This window comes from Salvia splendens, chromosome 14, assembly GCF_004379255.2.
Source record: "Salvia splendens isolate huo1 chromosome 14, SspV2, whole genome shotgun sequence".
Taxonomy (NCBI): Eukaryota; Viridiplantae; Streptophyta; class Magnoliopsida; order Lamiales; family Lamiaceae; genus Salvia; species Salvia splendens.
This window is the reverse complement of record NC_056045.1, coordinates 29,398,246-29,418,041: the sequence shown is the minus strand read 5'-3', so window position 1 is coordinate 29,418,041 and position 19,796 is coordinate 29,398,246. Positions and strand designations below refer to the sequence as shown.

At 41.6% G+C, this 19,796-nt stretch overlaps 2 protein-coding genes across 2 annotated transcripts; one reads left to right on the top strand and one right to left on the bottom strand.

The window, feature by feature from the left end:
• Nucleotides 1–16,212: 16,212 nt before the first annotated feature.
• Nucleotides 16,213–17,045, bottom strand: LOC121763961. Its single transcript, XM_042160051.1, has one exon. It carries the CDS (start codon nt 16,980–16,982, stop codon nt 16,338–16,340), a length of 645 nt encoding a protein of 214 aa, XP_042015985.1. The 5' UTR covers nt 16,983–17,045; the 3' UTR covers nt 16,213–16,337.
• LOC121764493 (tetrapyrrole-binding protein, chloroplastic-like) lies at nt 16,981–17,790 on the top strand. The gene is made up of 3 exons (XM_042160505.1): nt 16,981–17,030; nt 17,136–17,161; nt 17,282–17,790. The coding sequence occupies exons 1-3, from the start codon at nt 16,981–16,983 to the stop codon at nt 17,788–17,790; spliced, it is 585 nt and encodes a 194-aa protein (XP_042016439.1).
• The last annotated feature ends 2,006 nt before the right edge of the window (nt 17,791–19,796 follow it).

Here is a 19,796-nt window from a genome sequence, read left to right as displayed (position 1 = left end):
GAGAAGGTATTACACCTTTATGTTTTAGAATGCATCATGTACTATTATTTTATTTTAGAAAATAATTTACCTTTCCATATACTTTTTCTCTTTGGAATATGTTAGTTTTTAAAATGATATATTTCACTTTTTGAGAAGATAAATAGAGGATATACCTTGATGGGGTACGAACTAAACAACTAAACCCTAATGGCGAGCGCAATAGCAGTGACGGCCCATTAGCCCAAAACCCAAGAAAGAGTATCAGTTCGGCACGACCAAAGAGTTCAGTTCGGTTCGGCACAACCAAAGAGTTCGGTCGCAGCCTACAGCTCGGTAAAAGCCAACCAATCAAGCTCTACTCTCAGATCGGCAAAAGAACCAATCAAGCTCTACTCTCAGATCGGCAAAAGCTGATCGGCAAAGTTCAGCAGTTCGGTCTCAGTATTCGACCGAACAAGGAGATAGTGGACCCATGCAGGACCTCCACGACCTCCACTACACCCACGATCTATCTAGTGGTATGAAGCAGTTGTCAACCTGCAAGCCACGATCTTGGTTCAAATGTATAAATAGAACTTAGATCAGATAGACAAGGGTTAAGCTCTCTAGATATCGAATCTCATATAGCAAGTCAGTATTGTAAGCTGTAATCCAGATCAAGCAATACAAATTTGCCCTCCTTTCTTCCCGTGGACGTAGATTTACCTCAGTAAATCGAACCACGTAACTTTCTGTGTCGTGATCTATATTTATTACCTGCATTTATTACCATCAAAAATTCGCCAATCATCACTGGCGCCGTCTGTGGGAACATAAGAACCAAATCTGTGATAAAAGCGAGTTTTTGATCCTCTTCCACCAAAAAATGCATACCAGATCACATAATACCCGTGCTTCCGTCCGTGATAACCATGAGGAAGCTAGTCCAGCCCGTCGGTCTGGAAAACAGCCTCGTGAGAAATCTGTCTCCAGTCCTCACGGTGAAGGAACAAGCCACTCCAGAAGTCGTCGCACCGAGTCTTCCCAGCAGCCCGATTTGAACGAGGCTGTCAAGTTGTTTTTGGCCGAGAAGCAGGATGAATTCTTAACATTCCTGCAAACAGGCCAAAAGCCGGAGATGAAAACGGCGGATTCTCCCTCTCCATCCAGACATGAAAGTCACTACCGCAGTAGTGTCGCATCTCCCCGGAGAAAGAATCCTCACCACCGACATGTTCCTCTTCCTCCTCGTTACCGGAATCACGGAGAACTCCATCTCCACCATACCGAAGAGATGTCGGGTTCGCCATGTATGGAGCGCTGAAGACTCCATTCTCGGATGACATCACCCGAACTCCGTTGCCGCAGAATTACCGAACTCCGTCAATGACTTATGACGGGTTAGTGGATCCTCATGATTTCTTGGGACGCTATCAGTATAATATGGCGAACCAAGGTCTCAATGAGGTTCACATGTGTAAGCTGTTTCCCGAGCTGCTCATCGGGAACGCAAGGAGGTGGTTTGATAGCCTCCCTCAAGGCAGCATTAGATCTTACAGAGATCTAATGGATGCTTTTCATAGGAGATTCTTCCAGAAAGCGGAAGCCCGAATCACTTCGGCTCAGCTGCTTTCTATTCGTCAAGGTCGCGATGAAAAAATTAGCGACTTCATGACGAGGTTCCACAAGGAATGCCTACAAGTAGATGATCTCAATGATCTACTTGTCATTTCGGCATTCCAAAATGGAATACTGCCAGGAGCTCTCTACAGGAAGCTCGTTGAATGCAGTCCGCAAACAGCTCAAGAGATGTGGGACATTGCGGACCAGTTTTCTCGTGCCGATGAGGCAGACCGTCGAAAACGGTATTTAGACAGCTCATCTAGAGGAGACAAAAAGAAGCCCGATCATAGCGATCAGAGGCTTCCTCGCCGAACTCCTTTTGAAAGAATTCAAAGAGCACCGGTACAAGGCAGATTGGGACCACGTCTCGATCTTGAGAAACCGCCCGCTCAGTTCGTACCATTGAACAAGTCGAGAGCGGAAATTTTCGAACTGCATTCCGATATGTTCGAAAAGCCAAAGCGGATGACGAAATCGGCCGCGCGCCGAAGTCAGGATAATTATTGTTCCTTCCATCAAGACCACGGTCACGATACCGAGGAGTGCCGACATTTGGCTGCAGGTATTGATGTTCTTGTGAAAGCAGGGACGTTAAAAAAATACCAAAGCAAGCAGCCGAAAAAGAACAAGAAGCAGAGAGGTGCGAACTGCGCTCCTCAGGATCCGAAAAGGCAACAGGATCCCGAAGACGATGACGAGCCGCAATATGATGGAGTAATCCAGACTATTGACGCTCTCCCAGCCGGGAAGACTAAATCGTCCCTAAAGTCAGAGCGCAGAGGCTTCAATCGAGAGGAGCCAACGCATAAAAGGCTGAAGCAGGACGAAGTGATTACATTTTCAGATGCCGATCCCGTCCCGGCCATCTCTCCTCATCAATACGCCATTGTCATTCAAGCCGGAGTGGCAAACAAACTGATCCACAGAGTGTTCGTGGATACAAGAGCGTCAGTTAGCATTCTTTTTAAAGAATGTTTCGATAAACTGGAAGTGGATCCAGCTCGGCTCAGTCCGGCTCCGCTTCCTCTGAAAAGTTTCGCCCAGGAGGACACCCGCCCTGAAGGTATTATCAGCCTTCCGATTACGGTGGGAAGAGCGCCTACAAGCTCCAGTACGATGATCGAGTTCTTTGTGGTAAAAGCTCGGTCCCCGTACAACATTATACTGGGAAGAGACTGGCTCAACACAGTTCGGGCCATTTGCTCTACTTATCACCTCACCATCAAGATCCCCACTAAAGGAGGGATAGCGGTCATCCGAGGTGATCAAAAGAGAGCAAAAGAGTGTTTGCAGATTGCGCTTAAAAGTGTCGAGCAATCAGATCGGCACCATCAAGCATAGCAATTACAGCAGCCGGAGTCAGAGGCAGGCGAAATGACCGAAGTCACACCGGAGCCGAACTCGATGGAAGTTCGGTTATATGAAGATGATCCATCCAGAACGGTGAAGATCGGTTTCGCGGGAACACCTCTACTCCGGGAAAAGACCATCCAGCTCCTCAAAGAGTACAAAGACGTCTTTGCGTGGTCGCCATTGGACATGACCGGAGTGCCCCCCGAGGTAATTACACATCGGTTAAATATTGATCCTTCAGTCCGGCCTATAAAACAGAAGCAAAGACTCTTTGCGGCAGAAAGAAGTCAAGTCATCCATGACGAAGTCCGCCAATTACTGAAAGCGGATGTGTTATTTGAAGTGAAATATCCTTCTTGGGTGGCCAACCCTGTGATGATCAAGAAAAAAGAGGGAGGATGGCGGATGTGCATAGATTTTACCGATCTAAACAAGCACTGTCCTAAAGATTGCTATCCCCTTCCGAACATAGATAAAAAAGTAGAAGCTTTGATAGGCTTCGAAATTTTTTGTTTTCTTGATTTATACAAAGGATATCACCAAGTTTTAATGGATGAGAGTGATGCTTCAAAAACGGCTTTCATTACTGACTTCGGCATTTTTGCTTACAAAAAGATGCCATTCGGTTTAAAGAATGCCGGAGCCACATATCAAAGGATGGTTGACAAGCTATTTCGGCACCTAATCGGAAAAGAGGTTGAAGTGTATGTTGACGACATAGTCGTTAAAAGCAGAAGCACTTCGGAGTACGAAGACAATCTCAAGTCCACTCTCGACGTGCTCCGAAAAGCCAACCTCAAACTCAATCCCCAAAAATGTACCTTTTTGGTAGATTCGGGAAAGTTTCTAGGTTGTTGGGTTTCAAAGGAAGGACTCAAGGCAAATCCGCTAAAAGTTCAAGTTGTTCAGAACATGGCAACGCCGAAGTCCATACATGATGTGCAAAGGCTAACTGGATGTCTAGCCGCACTGAATAGATTCCTTTCCCAAGCAGCCGAAAAGCAAATGCCGTTCTTCAATGTGTTGAAGAAGGCACCAAAGTTTGAGTGGGGAGTCGAGCAGAAAAAGGCTTTTGACGAGCTCAAAAGTTATTTAGCCGAGCTTCCTATTCTCTCTGCTCCAACAGATGCCGAAGTGATATTCTTATACTTAGCGGCATCAGATCAAACCATTAGCGCGGTGCTTGTACGAGAAGAAGGCCTAAAGCAGCTTCCCATCTACTTTACAAGCCGAGCATTAAGAGGTCCAGAAACAAGGTATCAACCTCTGGAAAAAATTGCTCTGGCATTAGTAAATGCAGCAAGGAGACTGCGGCCATATTTCTATGCTCACAAGGTATGCGTCTTAACCGATCTTCCACTTCGGCAAGTTTTGACTAAGCCTGAAGCATCAGGCAGAATTGCCAAGTGGGCCATAGAGCTGGGAGAACACTCAATAGAATATCTACCTCGGAAAGCCATCAAGGGACAAGCCTTGGCAGATTTTCTTGCAGAGGCAAAGTTCGATCAAGCAATCCATGTTATTGCCGAACAGAAAAATCCTGCCAATGACGAACTAACACAGCCCCAGGAATCCGAAGTAGAGCCGCCGGACTGCTGGAGTGGATTCGTAGATGGAGCTTCGAATAAGACGGGAAGTGGAGCTGGTATTCTACTTATCGCTCCCGACGGACACGAGGTGACTTATTCACTTCGGTTCTTATTCCCAACTACTAATAACGAAGCCGAATACGAAGCCCTCCTTGCCGGACTTCAATTAGCGCAAAGTCTATTTGTCAAATCTCTCAAAATCCATTGTGATTCACAAGTCATAGTGAATCACATGCTGGGTACAAGTGAAGCCCGAGATGAGAGGATGAAAAAATACTTGGACAAAGCGCAAAGCATTAGCCGAAGTTTCTCTTATTTTCGAATAATCCGCATTCCCAGAGCGGAAAACAGCCGAGCAGATACTTTAAGTAAGTTGGCCTCATATCCGAGCTCAAAGGTGGAGGAATTACTACACCGAAGCATTGATGAAGCTGAGGTACATTCAGTAACCAGCTCGCCGAACTGGATGACGCCGATCTTACAGTATCTAGATCAAGGACAACTGCCCGAGGATAAGAGAGAAGCTCGGAAAATCACATGCCGAGCACTTCGGTATGAACTTCATGAAGGAGTCCTATACAGAAAGTCCTACCTTCAACCGTTATTGCGATGTGTAGGACCAGAAGAGACGGACTACATCCTTAGAGAAGTTCATGAAGGATCTTGCGGTAGCCACATCGGAGCTAGAGCTTTAGCTAAAAAAGTTCTGAGATGGGGATATTATTGGCCAACTTTGGTACAAGAAGCAGTGCAGCTCGTCAAGACATGTACGAAGTGCCAAATCCATGCAAATATCCCAAGGATGCCGCAGACCGATCTATGTGCTATGCAAAGCCCTTGGCCTTTTATGCAATGGGGCATAGACATAGTAGGACCACTACCACAAGCTCCTCGGCAAATGAAATTCCTTATCGTTGCCGTGGATTACTTCACGAAGTGGGTGGAGGCTGAACCATTAGCTACGATAACGAGCTCGAAGGCATTGGATTTTGTCTGGAAGAACATAGTTTGCCGATTTGGCATACCCCATATCCTCATTTCGGATAATGGGACTCAGTTCACCGACAAGACATTCAAGAATTGGTGCCAAGAGCTGAATATTCAACAGCGGTTCACTTCGGTCTCTCACCCACAAGCAAACGGACAAACGGAAGTAACAAACCTTATTCTGGTGAAAGGTTTAAAAGCTCGGTTAGAACAAGCCAAAGGACAATGGGTAGAAAATCTTCCTCAAGTCCTATGGTCTTACCGAACTACACCAAAAACCTCAAACGGTGAAACTCCGTACAGTCTGGTGTACGGCACTGAAGCCGTGATTCCGGTTGAGATCGGCATACCCAGTCCCCGAACTCTTAATTTCTCAGCAGAACTGAATGAGGACGGACTGAGAGCCGAACTAGATCTTGCCGAAGAAAGAAGAGAATTGGCCTGCATAAAAGCAGCCAAGTACAAGGAGCAAGTAGCCCGGTATTATAACCAAAGGGTGAAAAAGCTGCAATTTCAAGTGGGAGATCTCGTCTTGAGAAACAATGAAGTAAGCCGAGCAGAAAAGCTGGGCAAACTCGAACCCACATGGGAAGGTCCATATCGGGTGTCAGAAGTCCTCGGCAAAGGGTCTTATAAATTGACTCACATGTCAGGAGAACAAGTACCCCGAACATGGCACATTTCCAACCTCAAGAAGTTCCATTTGTAAGAGACAGTCCGGTCAGTCAGTCTTGTGTCTAGTTCGGTCCTAGGGGTATGTGCTTTCTTTGTTTTTTACTTGTTTTTCATGCTTGTCGTTTTATAAAAGTTTAAAACTTTTTTCGTCTTTTTTATTTGTCTTTATGTGCGTTGTCTCTCTATGTGCGTGTCGTCTCTTACAAATGTTACTGAGTTATCTTGTTCTTTAAAGGCTGATCCCCTTTTTAGAACATGTATTAAAGACAATTGTGAGTCCAAGCTTCTCAGGAAGATACAAGACTCCACAATTCAGCTTAAGAAACAAGCAGTTCGTCTGAAACGAACTGCAAAAAGGGAAAGTCCGATCCGAGCGATAAAACTCGCCAAATTAGGACAAAGGGAAAGTCCGATCCGAGCGATAAAACTCGCCAAATTAGGACACAAACCAAGTCCGGTCAAAGAAGATTTTACTTCATAAGACCACTTCGGTTAACAAAGGGAAAGTCCGATCCAAGCGATAAAACTCGCCAAATTAGGACACAAACCAAGTCCGGTCAAAGAAGATTTTACTTCATAAGACCACTTCGGTTAACAAAGGGAAAGTCCGATCCAAGCGATAAAACTCGCCAAATTAGGACACAAACCAAGTCCGGTCAAAGAAGTTTATTTCATAAGACCGAGGACTAAGTCCGGTCAAGGAAGTTTACTTCATAAGACCAAGGACGAGTCCGGTCAAAGAAGTTCACTTCATAAGACCAAAGACGAGTCCGGTCAAAGAAGTTTACTTCATAAGACCGAGGACGAGTCCGGTCAAAGAAGTTTACTTCATAAGACCGAGGACGAGTACAATGAATGAAATAAAAAATCGCTGAACTGTAAGTACGCAGTGATAGAAGCGAAATAAAATCGCTGAACTGTAAGTACGCAGTGATAGAAGCGAAATGAAAAAAATTTCATTTATTAAGTCTTGTTCGGCATACAACTCCGCTGCCCTACGAGAAGACGTTACGCTATTACAAAGGACTATTCTACTGTCCACGGTTGCTAAAGTTGAGCCACCTATTCAAAAAATCCTCGTGAAGCCGAGTTCGGGCGTTCCGGGCAGCTGAAGAATAAGCAGGTCGACGAGATGCTCTGATCGACCTACCGCCTCTTCCCTGAGTCCGGGAAGTTCTGGCACCTCGGCGGCGAAGAGTCTCTTCACGAAGCATTTGTTGATCTTGCTCACTCATAATCACAGCTCCTCTACGAACTTCAGTCCGTCCTTGTCTTGACGTTTCCGGTTGCTCCTGAGTCCGTTCTCGTCTTGACGTTTCCGGTTGCTCCTGAGTTCGTTGCTGATTTGGAGTAGGATTTTGAGCAAGTGGATCAGAGGTTTGAGCCGGAGTGTGAGCATCTGTTGGCGGGAAATGCCTAAGGAATCTCTCGATTGAAGGACGCCGGGAAAGAATGATGTCGTACCGAGAAGCCCAGCGCCGCAATGATTTCACAACTTGTTGGCAAGCCGAGCTCTCCAGCGCATTGTTCCTCCGGAGTACATGAAGCTCCTCCCACAGTTCATCAACTTGATTCTGAACTTCAGATATGCTCATTCCCCCGCGTCCGCAGATGAAATCCTCATATGCAGTCCTCTCAGCGACGACAATATCCAGCTCGGCCTCCAGATCCTTCCTTATGGACTCTAAGTCCTTATTGTCGGACTCCAGCTCCACTGAACGAGCCAAGAGTTCGTCATACTTCATCTGGTCCTCTATGGCCTTTTTCTCAGCTTCGTTTAAAGCCGAAGAGTATAGCCGCTTCCAGTGAGGTACCTCCAGCTCCTTAGAGTTAAAGAATACAAAGCAGCTAGGTCAGTTCGGCATTTCAGCTTACCGAGCAGGCAGTAAACCACAACAGGAGTAAAAGAGATCAAGAAAAGCCATACGAAGACACGAGTGTAGAAAGAAAATTTTTTCATTCATAAGAAAAAAAATTTTTACACAAGGAGGGCTTCAAGGCCATTTTACAAGAAGGAAGAAGGAAACTAAACTAAGAGAAGGGAGATGAAATCATACTCCGCCAGTTTCATCTCCGGCTCCCCTCCGGGTTTCAGCTTCTCCCTCCTTGTCCACCTCGGCTTCAGCCTCAGCCTCCCTACTCCCCCCAGCCTGCTCGGCGCCCCCATAGCCGATCTGCTGCACCTCCTGCTCGGCCTGCCCGTCGCCGGTCTGCCGATCCGGCTGCTCGGTCTCCTTGCCGGCCTCGTTTTCCTGCTCACCCTCTCCTTGGAAAATTGGAGCGGGTGAAACAGGTCCCAAGGAGGCAAAGATGGCCTGCATGTTCTCGTCCCGGTCAGCTCGGCAATTACGGACTCGGTCAGCAGAAAGCAGGACCGAGGAAGACGCGAGCTCGTCAAGGAGCGGCAGACTCTGGAGACGAGCTGCAATTTCTCGGCCATACAACGGCAGGACGACTTCGGGTCCCTGCTCAGCATTATCGGTCATCAGTTTCAGCAGATCACCGACAAAGGCCGAAAATTGATTGCTCAAAAAGAGTTTCTCCGCGAAAGCACGGAGAGCCTCCCCTTGGGCAACCACGGCAGCAGCCTCCCTCTGTTTCGACTGCTCTCTCTGGATAATGAGCTCGTTTTTTGCCCGCTGTGCCTCATCCTGAGCCGAGATCCTAGCAGCCCTTGCCTTCTCAAAGTCTGCCCTAGCCTATTCGGCCTGGTGACGAGCAGCAGTCAACTTCCTCTGCATCTCAGCATAGTCGCTGGACGCTTTAGAGAGTTCAACTGCGACGAGCTTGCTGAGCATATCGTTCCTCTGAAAATGGAAAAAGGAAAAAGTCAACCGAGGGGCCACAAAAAATACAGGAAAAAAGCAAGGCCAGAAAATCAAGAAGAGAATTCACCTCGGCGAAGTCCGTGGGCCATAAAAAGGGCTCACAGATATGTTCCGAAGGAGGCGCCAAGACCACGTCTTTCTCTGGCGCTCTTGGGGGCTTCTGAAGCTTCGCCTTCCCCTTTGCCGAAGTCGACTCCGGCTTCTTTGGATCCGAAGAGGTCTTTTGCCTCTTCGGATTCTTCTCGGCATCAGACGCCGAGCTGGTGGTTTTCGGCCTCTCCGGTTCCTTAGATTCGGAGGATTTGCGACCGAGCTTGTTTAGCAAGTTCACTGCCAAAAAGCAAGAAAACAAGGTTAGTTTTCGTCGTCAAGGCAGTAATGCATAAAAAAGAAATCCTCACCCTCAGTCTCGTCGTCCGAAGACGAGGAGTCGAACACGAAGTCGCCCTTGACGAGCTCAGACTCCAAGTACTGCTTCCTAATCATGGGAATCTTATTGAGCTCGGCCTCGAGCTCGTCCAACGGTTCTACCCGAGGATGAGGAATAACGGACTTCGGCCCTCTCCAGGAAAAGTCCGAAGTCGAAGTCCTATTATAAAAAAAGAAACGATTTTGCCATTTCGGCCATTTGGTTTTACAAAAGGCTCTAAAGGGCTGTAAAGGGATCAAGTAAAACCAAGATCCCTTCCTCTTAAACTGGAAGAAATTAAGGATTGCCCTCAGAGACAGATCCTTATCTAGCCTACGCAGTTCGGCAGCAAAGGCCGATAAGTGCCTCCAAGAATTCGGAGTCACCTGACCTAAAGGGAGTTGGAAAAAATCAAGAAGCTCTACAAAAGGTGGGGGAAGAGGGAAACGATGCCCGCATTCTAAGCAGGCTTCGTAAACGGTGGCATAACCCTCCGGCGGCGAGTTAGCCCTATGATCGTCGTCGGGAATCACCACCTTCCCCCCGGGAAGAAGATATTTTCCGTGTAGGGATATCACAGTGTCCTTACTCAAGATGCTGTGAAAGTATTCTACGGTCTTCTCCCCGGACTCTTTCCGGCTAGAAGATCCCTTACCCCCTTTCCTACCGCTACCTGACTCAGAAGAAGAAGAAGAAGACATGATTCTTACTCTTTGAAAGTCTGAAGAAGTTCTGAAGAAATTCTTGAAGGAGCGGAAGGAAATTTTGCGCAAAAGAGAGAGAATGCAGAAGAAACAATAGCAAAAGTGTTCCAATGATGGAAAATGGTAATATTTATCAGATTCACAGAGGCATTTCAAATCCGTAGCGCCGTTTCAAATCCCCCTTTTTCTGGATTCAACGGCCGGATTTGCTATCGCATTTAATGCAGACACGCGCATGGCACGTCCCCTGACGTCAGCCTCCCCCTTACACTCATCCAAAATGCCGAAGTGATTCACTTCGCTTTTCGGGGGGGTAGTGATGGGGTACGAACTAAACAACTAAACCCTAATGGCGAGCCCAATAGCAGTGACGGCCCATTAGCCCAAAACCCAAGAAAGAGTATCAGTTCGGCACGACCAAAGAGTTCAGTTCGGTTCGGCACAACCAAAGAGTTCGGTCGCAGCCTACAGCTCGGTAAAAGCCAACCAATCAAGCTCTACTCTCAGATCGGCAAAAGAACCAATCAAGCTCTACTCTCAGATCGGCAAAAGCTGATCGGCAAAGTTCAGCAGTTCGGTCTCAGTATTCGACCGAACAAGGAGATAGTGGACCCATGCAGGACCTCCACGACCTCCACTACACCCACGATCTATCTAGTGGTATGAAGCAGTTGTCAACCTGCAAGCCACGATCTTAGTTCAAATGTATAAATAGAACTTAGATCAGATAGACAAGGGTTAAGCTCTCTAGATATCGAATCTCATATAGCAAGTCAGTATTGTAAGCTGTAATCCAGATCAAGCAATACAAATTTGCCCTCCTTTCTTCCCGTGGACGTAGATTTACCTCAGTAAATCGAACCACGTAACTTTCTGTGTCGTGATCTATATTTATTACCTGCATTTATTACCATCAAAAATTCGCCAATCATCATACCTCTTTCATTTACCTCTCCTCCTTGGAGATGCTTTTATAAATAAGTAATTAAAACAAAAGAATAATGTTATATAGATCATGTTTGTGTGTAGTAGGAGAGGTTTTAGGAAATGTTATAGGTGATCCTTAAGGATCAAATATTTTCGAATTCTAACATGTCTAAATGGGAGTTTATGAAAGTTCTTCAATAGTATGATTTTAATATATCTTCACTTAATTAATGAATTATGGACTGAGAACGTTATCAATCCTCAAAATATCTCTCTATTTGAAATAGACGTTTTCTACAATACAAAAACCAATTTACAACTTTTTATTCATTAAATATTTAAAAAAGAGTCTAGAAACCGATCGAATCAAAGTTTCGAATTGAGCTCACATTTACACGCATCGGAAATGATTCATGACTTCTCTTTTCTGGTAAATTGACTAAAAATTTTACTCCTTTTGTTATTATACTAATTTATTTTTGTCAATTTGTTAAGCACATTCTAAAAATTTTACAACATATTGATCTCAATATATCAACTTCGTTACCTCTTTTACCATTAGTCCCGCTATTTTCTCAACTTAATACTGATATTTTTATACGGTGACGTATTTTCTCCACTCATAATTGGCAATTATATTTATTATTAAAACTTGTGTAGCAAGGAAACAGTACCAACGAACTATATGGTATGAATACAAGAATTTAACTAATTAAGTACTCCCTCTATCCGCCTAATAGCATCGTTTCATTTTCTAGTAATAAATAGCTAAAATGGAGAAAAAGTAAAATACTAAAAGAGAGAATAAATTGGAGTAATAAAGAGATACTTGTACATTCTAGAAAATGAAATAATCGTCGAATATATTTATAAAGAACGGCGACAGTATATGAACACATAATACACGAATATGTATAAGTATAAAAAAAAAGCCCGAAGGGGCGTAGCGCAGTTGGCAACGGAGGGGCAGATATAAGTAAAAAAAGAAAAAATATACACACACATTGTGTATACAAAGACCGTGGAATTCATGTAGAGAACCCATGACTTAGCTGTTTTTCTTGAACAATTTACTGTATATTCCATTTGACTAGTAATGCTACGTAATGCTAACTTGACCATATTGTGTATTGCGTCACTCACTACGTAATGCTACTTGACATTTTCACCCTTTCGATGTACAGAGAGAGATCATTGCAGATTCCGTCGTCTTGGCGGTCCCCACATTCCGGTCCGACATCATGTGAGAGGGTTAAATTAGGGTACGCAGTAGCCCGTTAAGGGGGAGGCCTTAACCCAGGCTGAGAGATGGAAGCAACTACATGACAGCAGTGAGATTCGAACTCAGGCTCGTTGCAGCAAGATCTGCCTCTGCGATGCCAACTGCGCTATCTAATGGTTTTTTGGTCAAAAAGAAGATATTTGTTTCATTGGGAACATTCTCTCCTAACTTTAATCTTAGTGTGAGTTTCATTTCCAGAAGAATTTCAGATATGATTATATTGAGGTCATGGTTACTATGAAGAAAAATGTATTGTCAATTTAGCTGCACTTTTTTGTTAAAATAACAATAAAATGAGCTTTGATTGGACATTTGTTAAATTAACGGTGTTAATGATGATTTTATAGGTATTAGAATTAAAATAAATATAGTTAAATTTTGATTTATCCCACATTTTAAAAAACGTAATTATAAATCACAAAGTTTGCACTAATATTCAAAATTAACTCATTCATTTCATTTTTGACGAAATACGCAATTTTAAACATGTGTAAATGTTTTGGCTATACCTATTAGACATATTAACTCTCCTTCTAAAGGTAGAGTGATACATATTTATGTGGTAGATGATGTGTTTAAAATTAATTGTCATATTATTGCATATTTTGTTGGAAAGTTGACGGATGAGATAATTGCAAAATTGTTAATTTCGTGATTTACCATTTTAGTTTTTCAAAAGTATGGGATGAATTATAATTTGACCATATTCCCTAGTTTATGCAGCAATTTGCTCAAATAATTATTTAAATAAAATAAATAATGGTAACGTGATCTAAATGACTACATTACTCACGAATAATGCCCAAATAAAGAATAAAGTAGTATGTAACATTAAAATTCTCTTATATTTATATTATTATTTTTATATTTTTGTTTATTATGATTAACTTTCCTTTTAGAAAAGGTGGCATAAAGAGGTGTGGGAGGATTCATGTGTTTGGGGGCAAAAAGTGGGGGCAATATCATGATTCAATCCAATGCAACGAGAAAAAGTCATAAGCTTCATATTCAGTTTTCTACTTTTTCTTATCTCGTCAAATTTTTGGTACTGCATTGGATGATTTTCTAAAGTACATAAACTCGTAAGGAATATACAGATGTGCTTGAATTGACCTAATGGCAACCAAAGATTTTGGGTTCGAGTTTATCGTGATGCCGACTGTACATACATTTCTATTCATTTATTTACAAAAAGAATTATTTATATAAAAAAAAGGAATAGATTGGACTGGGGTTTAAAACACCGTATCTACAGAAATAAAAAATATATATATTTATTGATTATTTGAAGAACTAGTAATTTTTTTTTCTGAAGAAATGCCCCTTTCATTTACAGCTTTGCAACTCCATCTTATAGTACCATTATTGCATCCACCACTATTTTTGGATATAATCATTCATTTTTGTTGAGCCCACCCACCCTCTCATGCTCCTCCCCTTTTTCTTAATATTTTATCTGAAAAATAGTGTGAATGATAGAATGAGTAGGGTTCAAAAACAAATAATTTTCACTTCTAAGAGAAATATATTGGTAAAATGTTTTTTTCAAATAGATTGAGGATTCGAATCACATGTACCGTGACAAAGATAAATTGAGGGTTTGAAAAAACCTTATTCACTAGCATCTGCGATTTAATCATTGGTTGATTGGAAACTAAATTTATTTTTAAAAAGTATAAAGACATTTAATTACTTTTTCCCTAAGAAAAAACGAGGGGATCAGATAATATCTAGAGCCTACTGTTTTATTGGTATATAAAATACTCTAATAAATAGCTATATTGCAAAATGAATAATAATGCATTTAAATTCAAGTCCAACTCCATAATGACTAATCATTTATTTATAACAAACTTATTCAATCTTACCATAGTCAATACATAAGGATGGAAGAGAATCTATAAATAATTGTACTAATTGATTGGAAATAATTAATGATAATATATTCGGATTGTTAAATTTTTCCATCGTATCAAAAAAAAAAAGAAAGTGTCCTTAACTAGTAGTTGAGCTATCATAACCCCGCGTATATAAGCTATTTTATGTATTCATTTATATATTTAAATGTAGTATGACAACCCGCGAGGCATCACATGCCGGCGAGTTGTTACACCGACTCACACGTGAGTCTCGCGGTCGACTCCCACACCTCCCGTTACACCACCGTTTTGGCGGTGAAATTCTCTATATTTCCGGTGACGTTGCAGATGACCTTGAAGTAAATATCTCTTGGGGAGTAGCATAAAAAGTAATCAAGGAAAACTATGCTTGGTAATTTCGAGGAGGCTTCATTAATTTGAATAGTTGTGTATCATTTATTTATTTATTTATTTATAACTAGTATATAAAGTTAGTTATGTTGGGTAGTTTGTATTGATTGTGAGACCAATGTGAAGACGTGTTTGACATGAAATTAATAAAAGCTTGAGCTTCACGGGCTACAAACCAACAATCTTGCCTCAGTCACGATACACACTGTTGCCTTATCACTGACGCTATTTTTGTTCCCCAATACTTAAATTTTCCATTAATTAATTATTTATTTTTTCATGGTATACTTAAATTTGAGAATCATATATAGTATTAACTTTGAGATCTTTAATCACATATATTAATTATTACTATCTCTGTCCCGTATTAGGAGTCACATTTGCTTTTCTACACATATTTTATAAAAATGATAATAAATAAATACAGTGGAAAAATAATAAAGTAAGAGAGAAAATAATGTAGATTGTATTTCATCGTTAAACTAATAAAAAAATGTTAGCATTATACTTATACTTTAGTGTAATCATAATTAAAATTAGGGCAATATGCAGTAATCATTGTACTTGAAAAAGAAAAGTTATTTAACTATAGAGCTCAACCCAAAAGTATGTATTAGCATTTTTTAATACTAGTAATAAAAACAAAAAATGTAAGTAATCAATTTTCTTTTTCTTTTATTCCGAAGGAAATGGATTGTCCACCATTACTGCCAGAATACTGCTTTTCCAGATATTATCTGGTCCACTTGACAACAAAATTACTGATTATAAAAAAATTAAAACAAAAACTATATGGACATGAAATAACTTTTTTGTAGAGCAAACATTGTTAAGTTAGGTGACCCACCAAATTGCAATTGATGTTTGAAAACTAGTCAATTTGCAAATCCTTTTTTATGGATGCCAACTCTTTTCCCCATCACTTTACCAACATACACATTAAATACACTTCCTTATTTAATGGAGTAATGTTTTTTCTTTCTCCAATTACCAACCAATGTATATTAACATTCATGTCACAGTATCCATGCACCGATTCTATTTCTGCATATTATTTCATACATTTGTTCATAAAATCGTAATGTGATTATATTGCCAATGGTAAATGGTAACCACAACTTTTTCATGTAGATAAAATAAATGCTCACAACCAAAATTTGGCTAGTGGCAATGCAAAAGCAAATAATAGTAACAAAAATAACATAATCAATTTATAAACAATACAAAACTTTTATTTAAAATTATTGTAAAAAACTTTACAGACACGATAAAACAATAGGAAACTCACAAAAAGTTTAAAACAATTAATAAGGAAACGTTTTCTTGATTGGATATTATCCCTAGGCAAAATGTGGTGTGAAAATGACATTTTTTTCTTTCATCTTTTCAGTAACGTTAGATTTTAGAAATCTAACATTCCTGAAATATAAGATTTCTTTCATCTTTTTTCTTTAATTGCAGAATACACATATTTAGAATTGATTTATGAATATAAGATTGAGATGCTATTTACTGATGCAATAATTTATCAAGGAAAGGTCTGACCACAGCTTTTCTTCCTAAGCTAAACAATTAATCACCATTTCTTTAAAAAAATCAGCACATAAAAAATAAATTAAAAATATAGGAGTATGTAATTTTTTTACAAAAATTCCACCGAAAAAAAAATAAATCGTCAAATAAAGAAAAATCCCGAATAAAAAAAAGGTAAAACAGAAGTCCTAAAATCTCAATGGGCGACGGCGACCGGCGGCGCGTGGCCAATACTCCTCTGCTCCGGCAGGGCGAGCATCGCCGTGTGATCGATAAAATCCTTGAGCGCCACGACCGACTGCAGCACGCATTTCAAATCGTCGGCGCAGAGAAACCCTAAATCCCCAATTTTTCTGACCGCGTAGACGTAGAAAGTGATGCAGCCCTTCCTGAACTTGAATCGCGCCATCTCGCAGCCTGAGAGGCCGCGGATCAGCTTGCGATTGACCTCCCCGAGCGGGATCTCGGCCGGCCAGAGGCGCTCGGCGGCGGCGCGGGAGGCCTCGGAGTCGAAGACGAAGACGACGACCTTGGATTTTTTGGTGCCGAGGCCGAGGGTGAGCGTGTGCCAGGCGTGGTGGGCGAGGATGGTGAAGTTGGTGGGGAGGTAGGCGGCGGCGGAGGGGAGGGCGGGGCGCGTGGGGGGGAGGGAGAGGAGGCGGAGGAGCTCGAGGGGGCGGGCGCGGCGGACGGTGAAGGATTTGACGAGGAATTGGCCGCCGAAGCGGAGGCCTTTCACGTCGGAGGAGGGCTTGAAGGAGAATTCGGATTTGGAGGTGGTTTGGTCGTTGGGGTGCTGGTGCTTCGGCTTCTTTGATTTTTTCTTTGATTTTGATTCCATGGTGGCGGCGGTGGAAGAAGTGGCGGTGGAGAGTGTAGAGAGAGAGTGGTGAGGATTGGAAGGTTGCGATTTTGGGGGAATAAATTGTGCTGACGATATAACTTTTATTTATGATTTTTTTGTTACTGGAATATAATTTCTTAAATTGTTTAGGGTAAATGCCAAAACTGGTCCTGAACGTATATTCATTTTACGATTTTGGTCCTAAATTTTATCTTTAAAATTTTGCATCCTGAACATTTCAACTCGGATCACAATCGGTCCTACACTAAATGTTCCGTCTATATTTAATTGTCAAGGTACCGATTTTGGCCCATCATACTCAACCTCACTAGACCTCCTCCGGCACCACCTTGCCGGAAAAGACCTCCGGCAGGCTGACGAGGAGACGCGCTGTCTCATCATCGCACTCGCCGCCGCCGTGAAGCGCGGTTACTTCTTCTTCTCAAAGGTCCAATTCATCCCAGCTGAGGCATTCCGGGAAATCGACACGCTGTGGCGGCAGCACAACGACGGGAAGTTCGGTTACAACGTGCAGCGGAGGATCTGGAAGAAATTGAATGGGGATTTCACAACGTTCTTCATCAAGGTGGGGTGGATGAAGAAGCTGGAGAGCTCGGACGTGAAGCAGTACAATTACAGGAGCTTTCCGGCGGAGTTTATGTGGAAGATGGAGGAGGGGCTGCCGGAGGGGTACCTGCCACTGACAAATGCGCTGAGAGGGACGCAGTTGCTCAACTGTATTCTCAGCCACCCGGCTTTGATGGAGAAGATGATGTGCCTCGGCGGGGATGAATTGGACCTCTGAGAAGAAGACGTAGCCGCGCTTCACGGCGGCGTTGCCGGCGAGCGCGATGATGAGGCGGTGCGTCTCCTTGTCGGCCTGCTGAAGGTCTTTTCCGGCAAGGTGCTGCCGGAGGAGGTCTAGTGAGGTTGAGTATTTTGACGGAGAAGATGATGGGTCAAAATCGGTACGGTTGACCGTTAGACGGAACAGTTAGTGTAGGACCGATTGTATCCGAGTTGAAATGTTTAGGATGCAAAAATTCAAAAGATAAAGTCTAAGATCAAAATTGTAAAATTGACATATGTTCGAGACCAATTTTGACATTTGTCTTTACTCAATTATTTAATGTTACAATGACTGATTGACATTTAACGGCGGAAATTGTTTTTGGAATAAGTTGCTATTTTTACTAATATGGGGAAAATGTGGCAAAGAATTGGTTACTATACAGTACTTATATCACAATTATGGTTGAATATATATAAATGTTTATTTTTGTCTATGTTTCGAATATTATATACTAGACATACTAGTAGTATATACGATTATAAAAAATATAATTACTTTTGATAGTATGACGAAGAATATGCATCAATTTTATTATTGGAATATTAAGATTGATTCAATGAATTGTAACGATCAAAGCTAATTATGTTAGTTAATATCGGATATTGATAATGTTTTGATTCTTGGCAGAATTGACAAAATTTGCCTATAATTGGGCCTGTAAATTCGGGTACTTCCGGTACCCGAACCCGAAATCTAAAAAATATCATACTCAATATCCAATTCGTATGTGAATTCGGATACCCTAATACCCGATGCGGGTACCTGAACCTAACTAATCGGATACCCATAGACCCGAAATATAAAGCATGTAAATTGATTTAGTGTAGATCTTGATTTTGGGGTAGGCCCTATACTAAATAAAAATATTTATCACAAATACATAATTAATCTGGTTTAATCGGGTATTGCTCGGGTACCCTATTACGGATTTCGGTACCCTAAACCATAAAATCATAACATTAACTACCTAAACCCGTACTCGAATCCATAATTTCAAATTTCGAGTACCCAAAACCTGCCGAGTATTGGATCGGGATCGAGTATACCCGAAACCTCCGGAAACTAAATTTGCACCTGTAAGTATAATGATATACTACATATCTAATACAACTACTATTATATTGATATACTCCACTACATATCTAATACAACTACTATTATATTGCTGTCAAGTCAATGTTTAGATTTTTTTTTTCAAATATTTAAGAATCCATGTCATTTTTATGGAGTAGCACTCTTAATATTTTTTTTTCAAATATATACGTGATTATACAATGCATACATTTATATACACGTATGATTTATGTGTAGACACATAACAAGCGACAATATTCTTTTCTAATAAAAGTGACACATCATAAATAAAATTGATAATTAATTCCCTTTTATTATTCGTATGATAGAACATAATCCGACACATCTACTTAAGTCGCCTAGGTGTGCCCTAATTGACTAAGGGAATTATTATTGTTGTCGAATAAGAAGTAAGAACTACTCATATAAACTTGACTTACAAAATATACTCCACATAACATCTTTTTAGGAATTTAGATGTGCACTAATACCAATTACAATAAGAATGATATACTCTCACCGTCCCGCTTTAGGAGTCCCGGTTGATCAATTTCGGCGTCCCGCTTTAGGAGTCCCGGTTGAAATAAACTAATAAAAAATGCCTACAAAGTAAGTAAAAAGTGTTAAAAGTGGGTCCCAACATCAACTACAACATTTATTTATTACACACTCAATTAAAAGTGCGTCCCAACATCCACTACAATATTTATTTATTACACACTCAAACACTTTCTTAAAACATATGCCCGACTCAACCGGGACTCCTAAAGCGGGACGGAGGGAGTATATTGGATTATTTTGGACACAATTATAGAGAAATAGGACCACATCTCACGCCCAATTAAGGAAACCTCTTTGTTTGAATGAATTATTCACTTATAGGT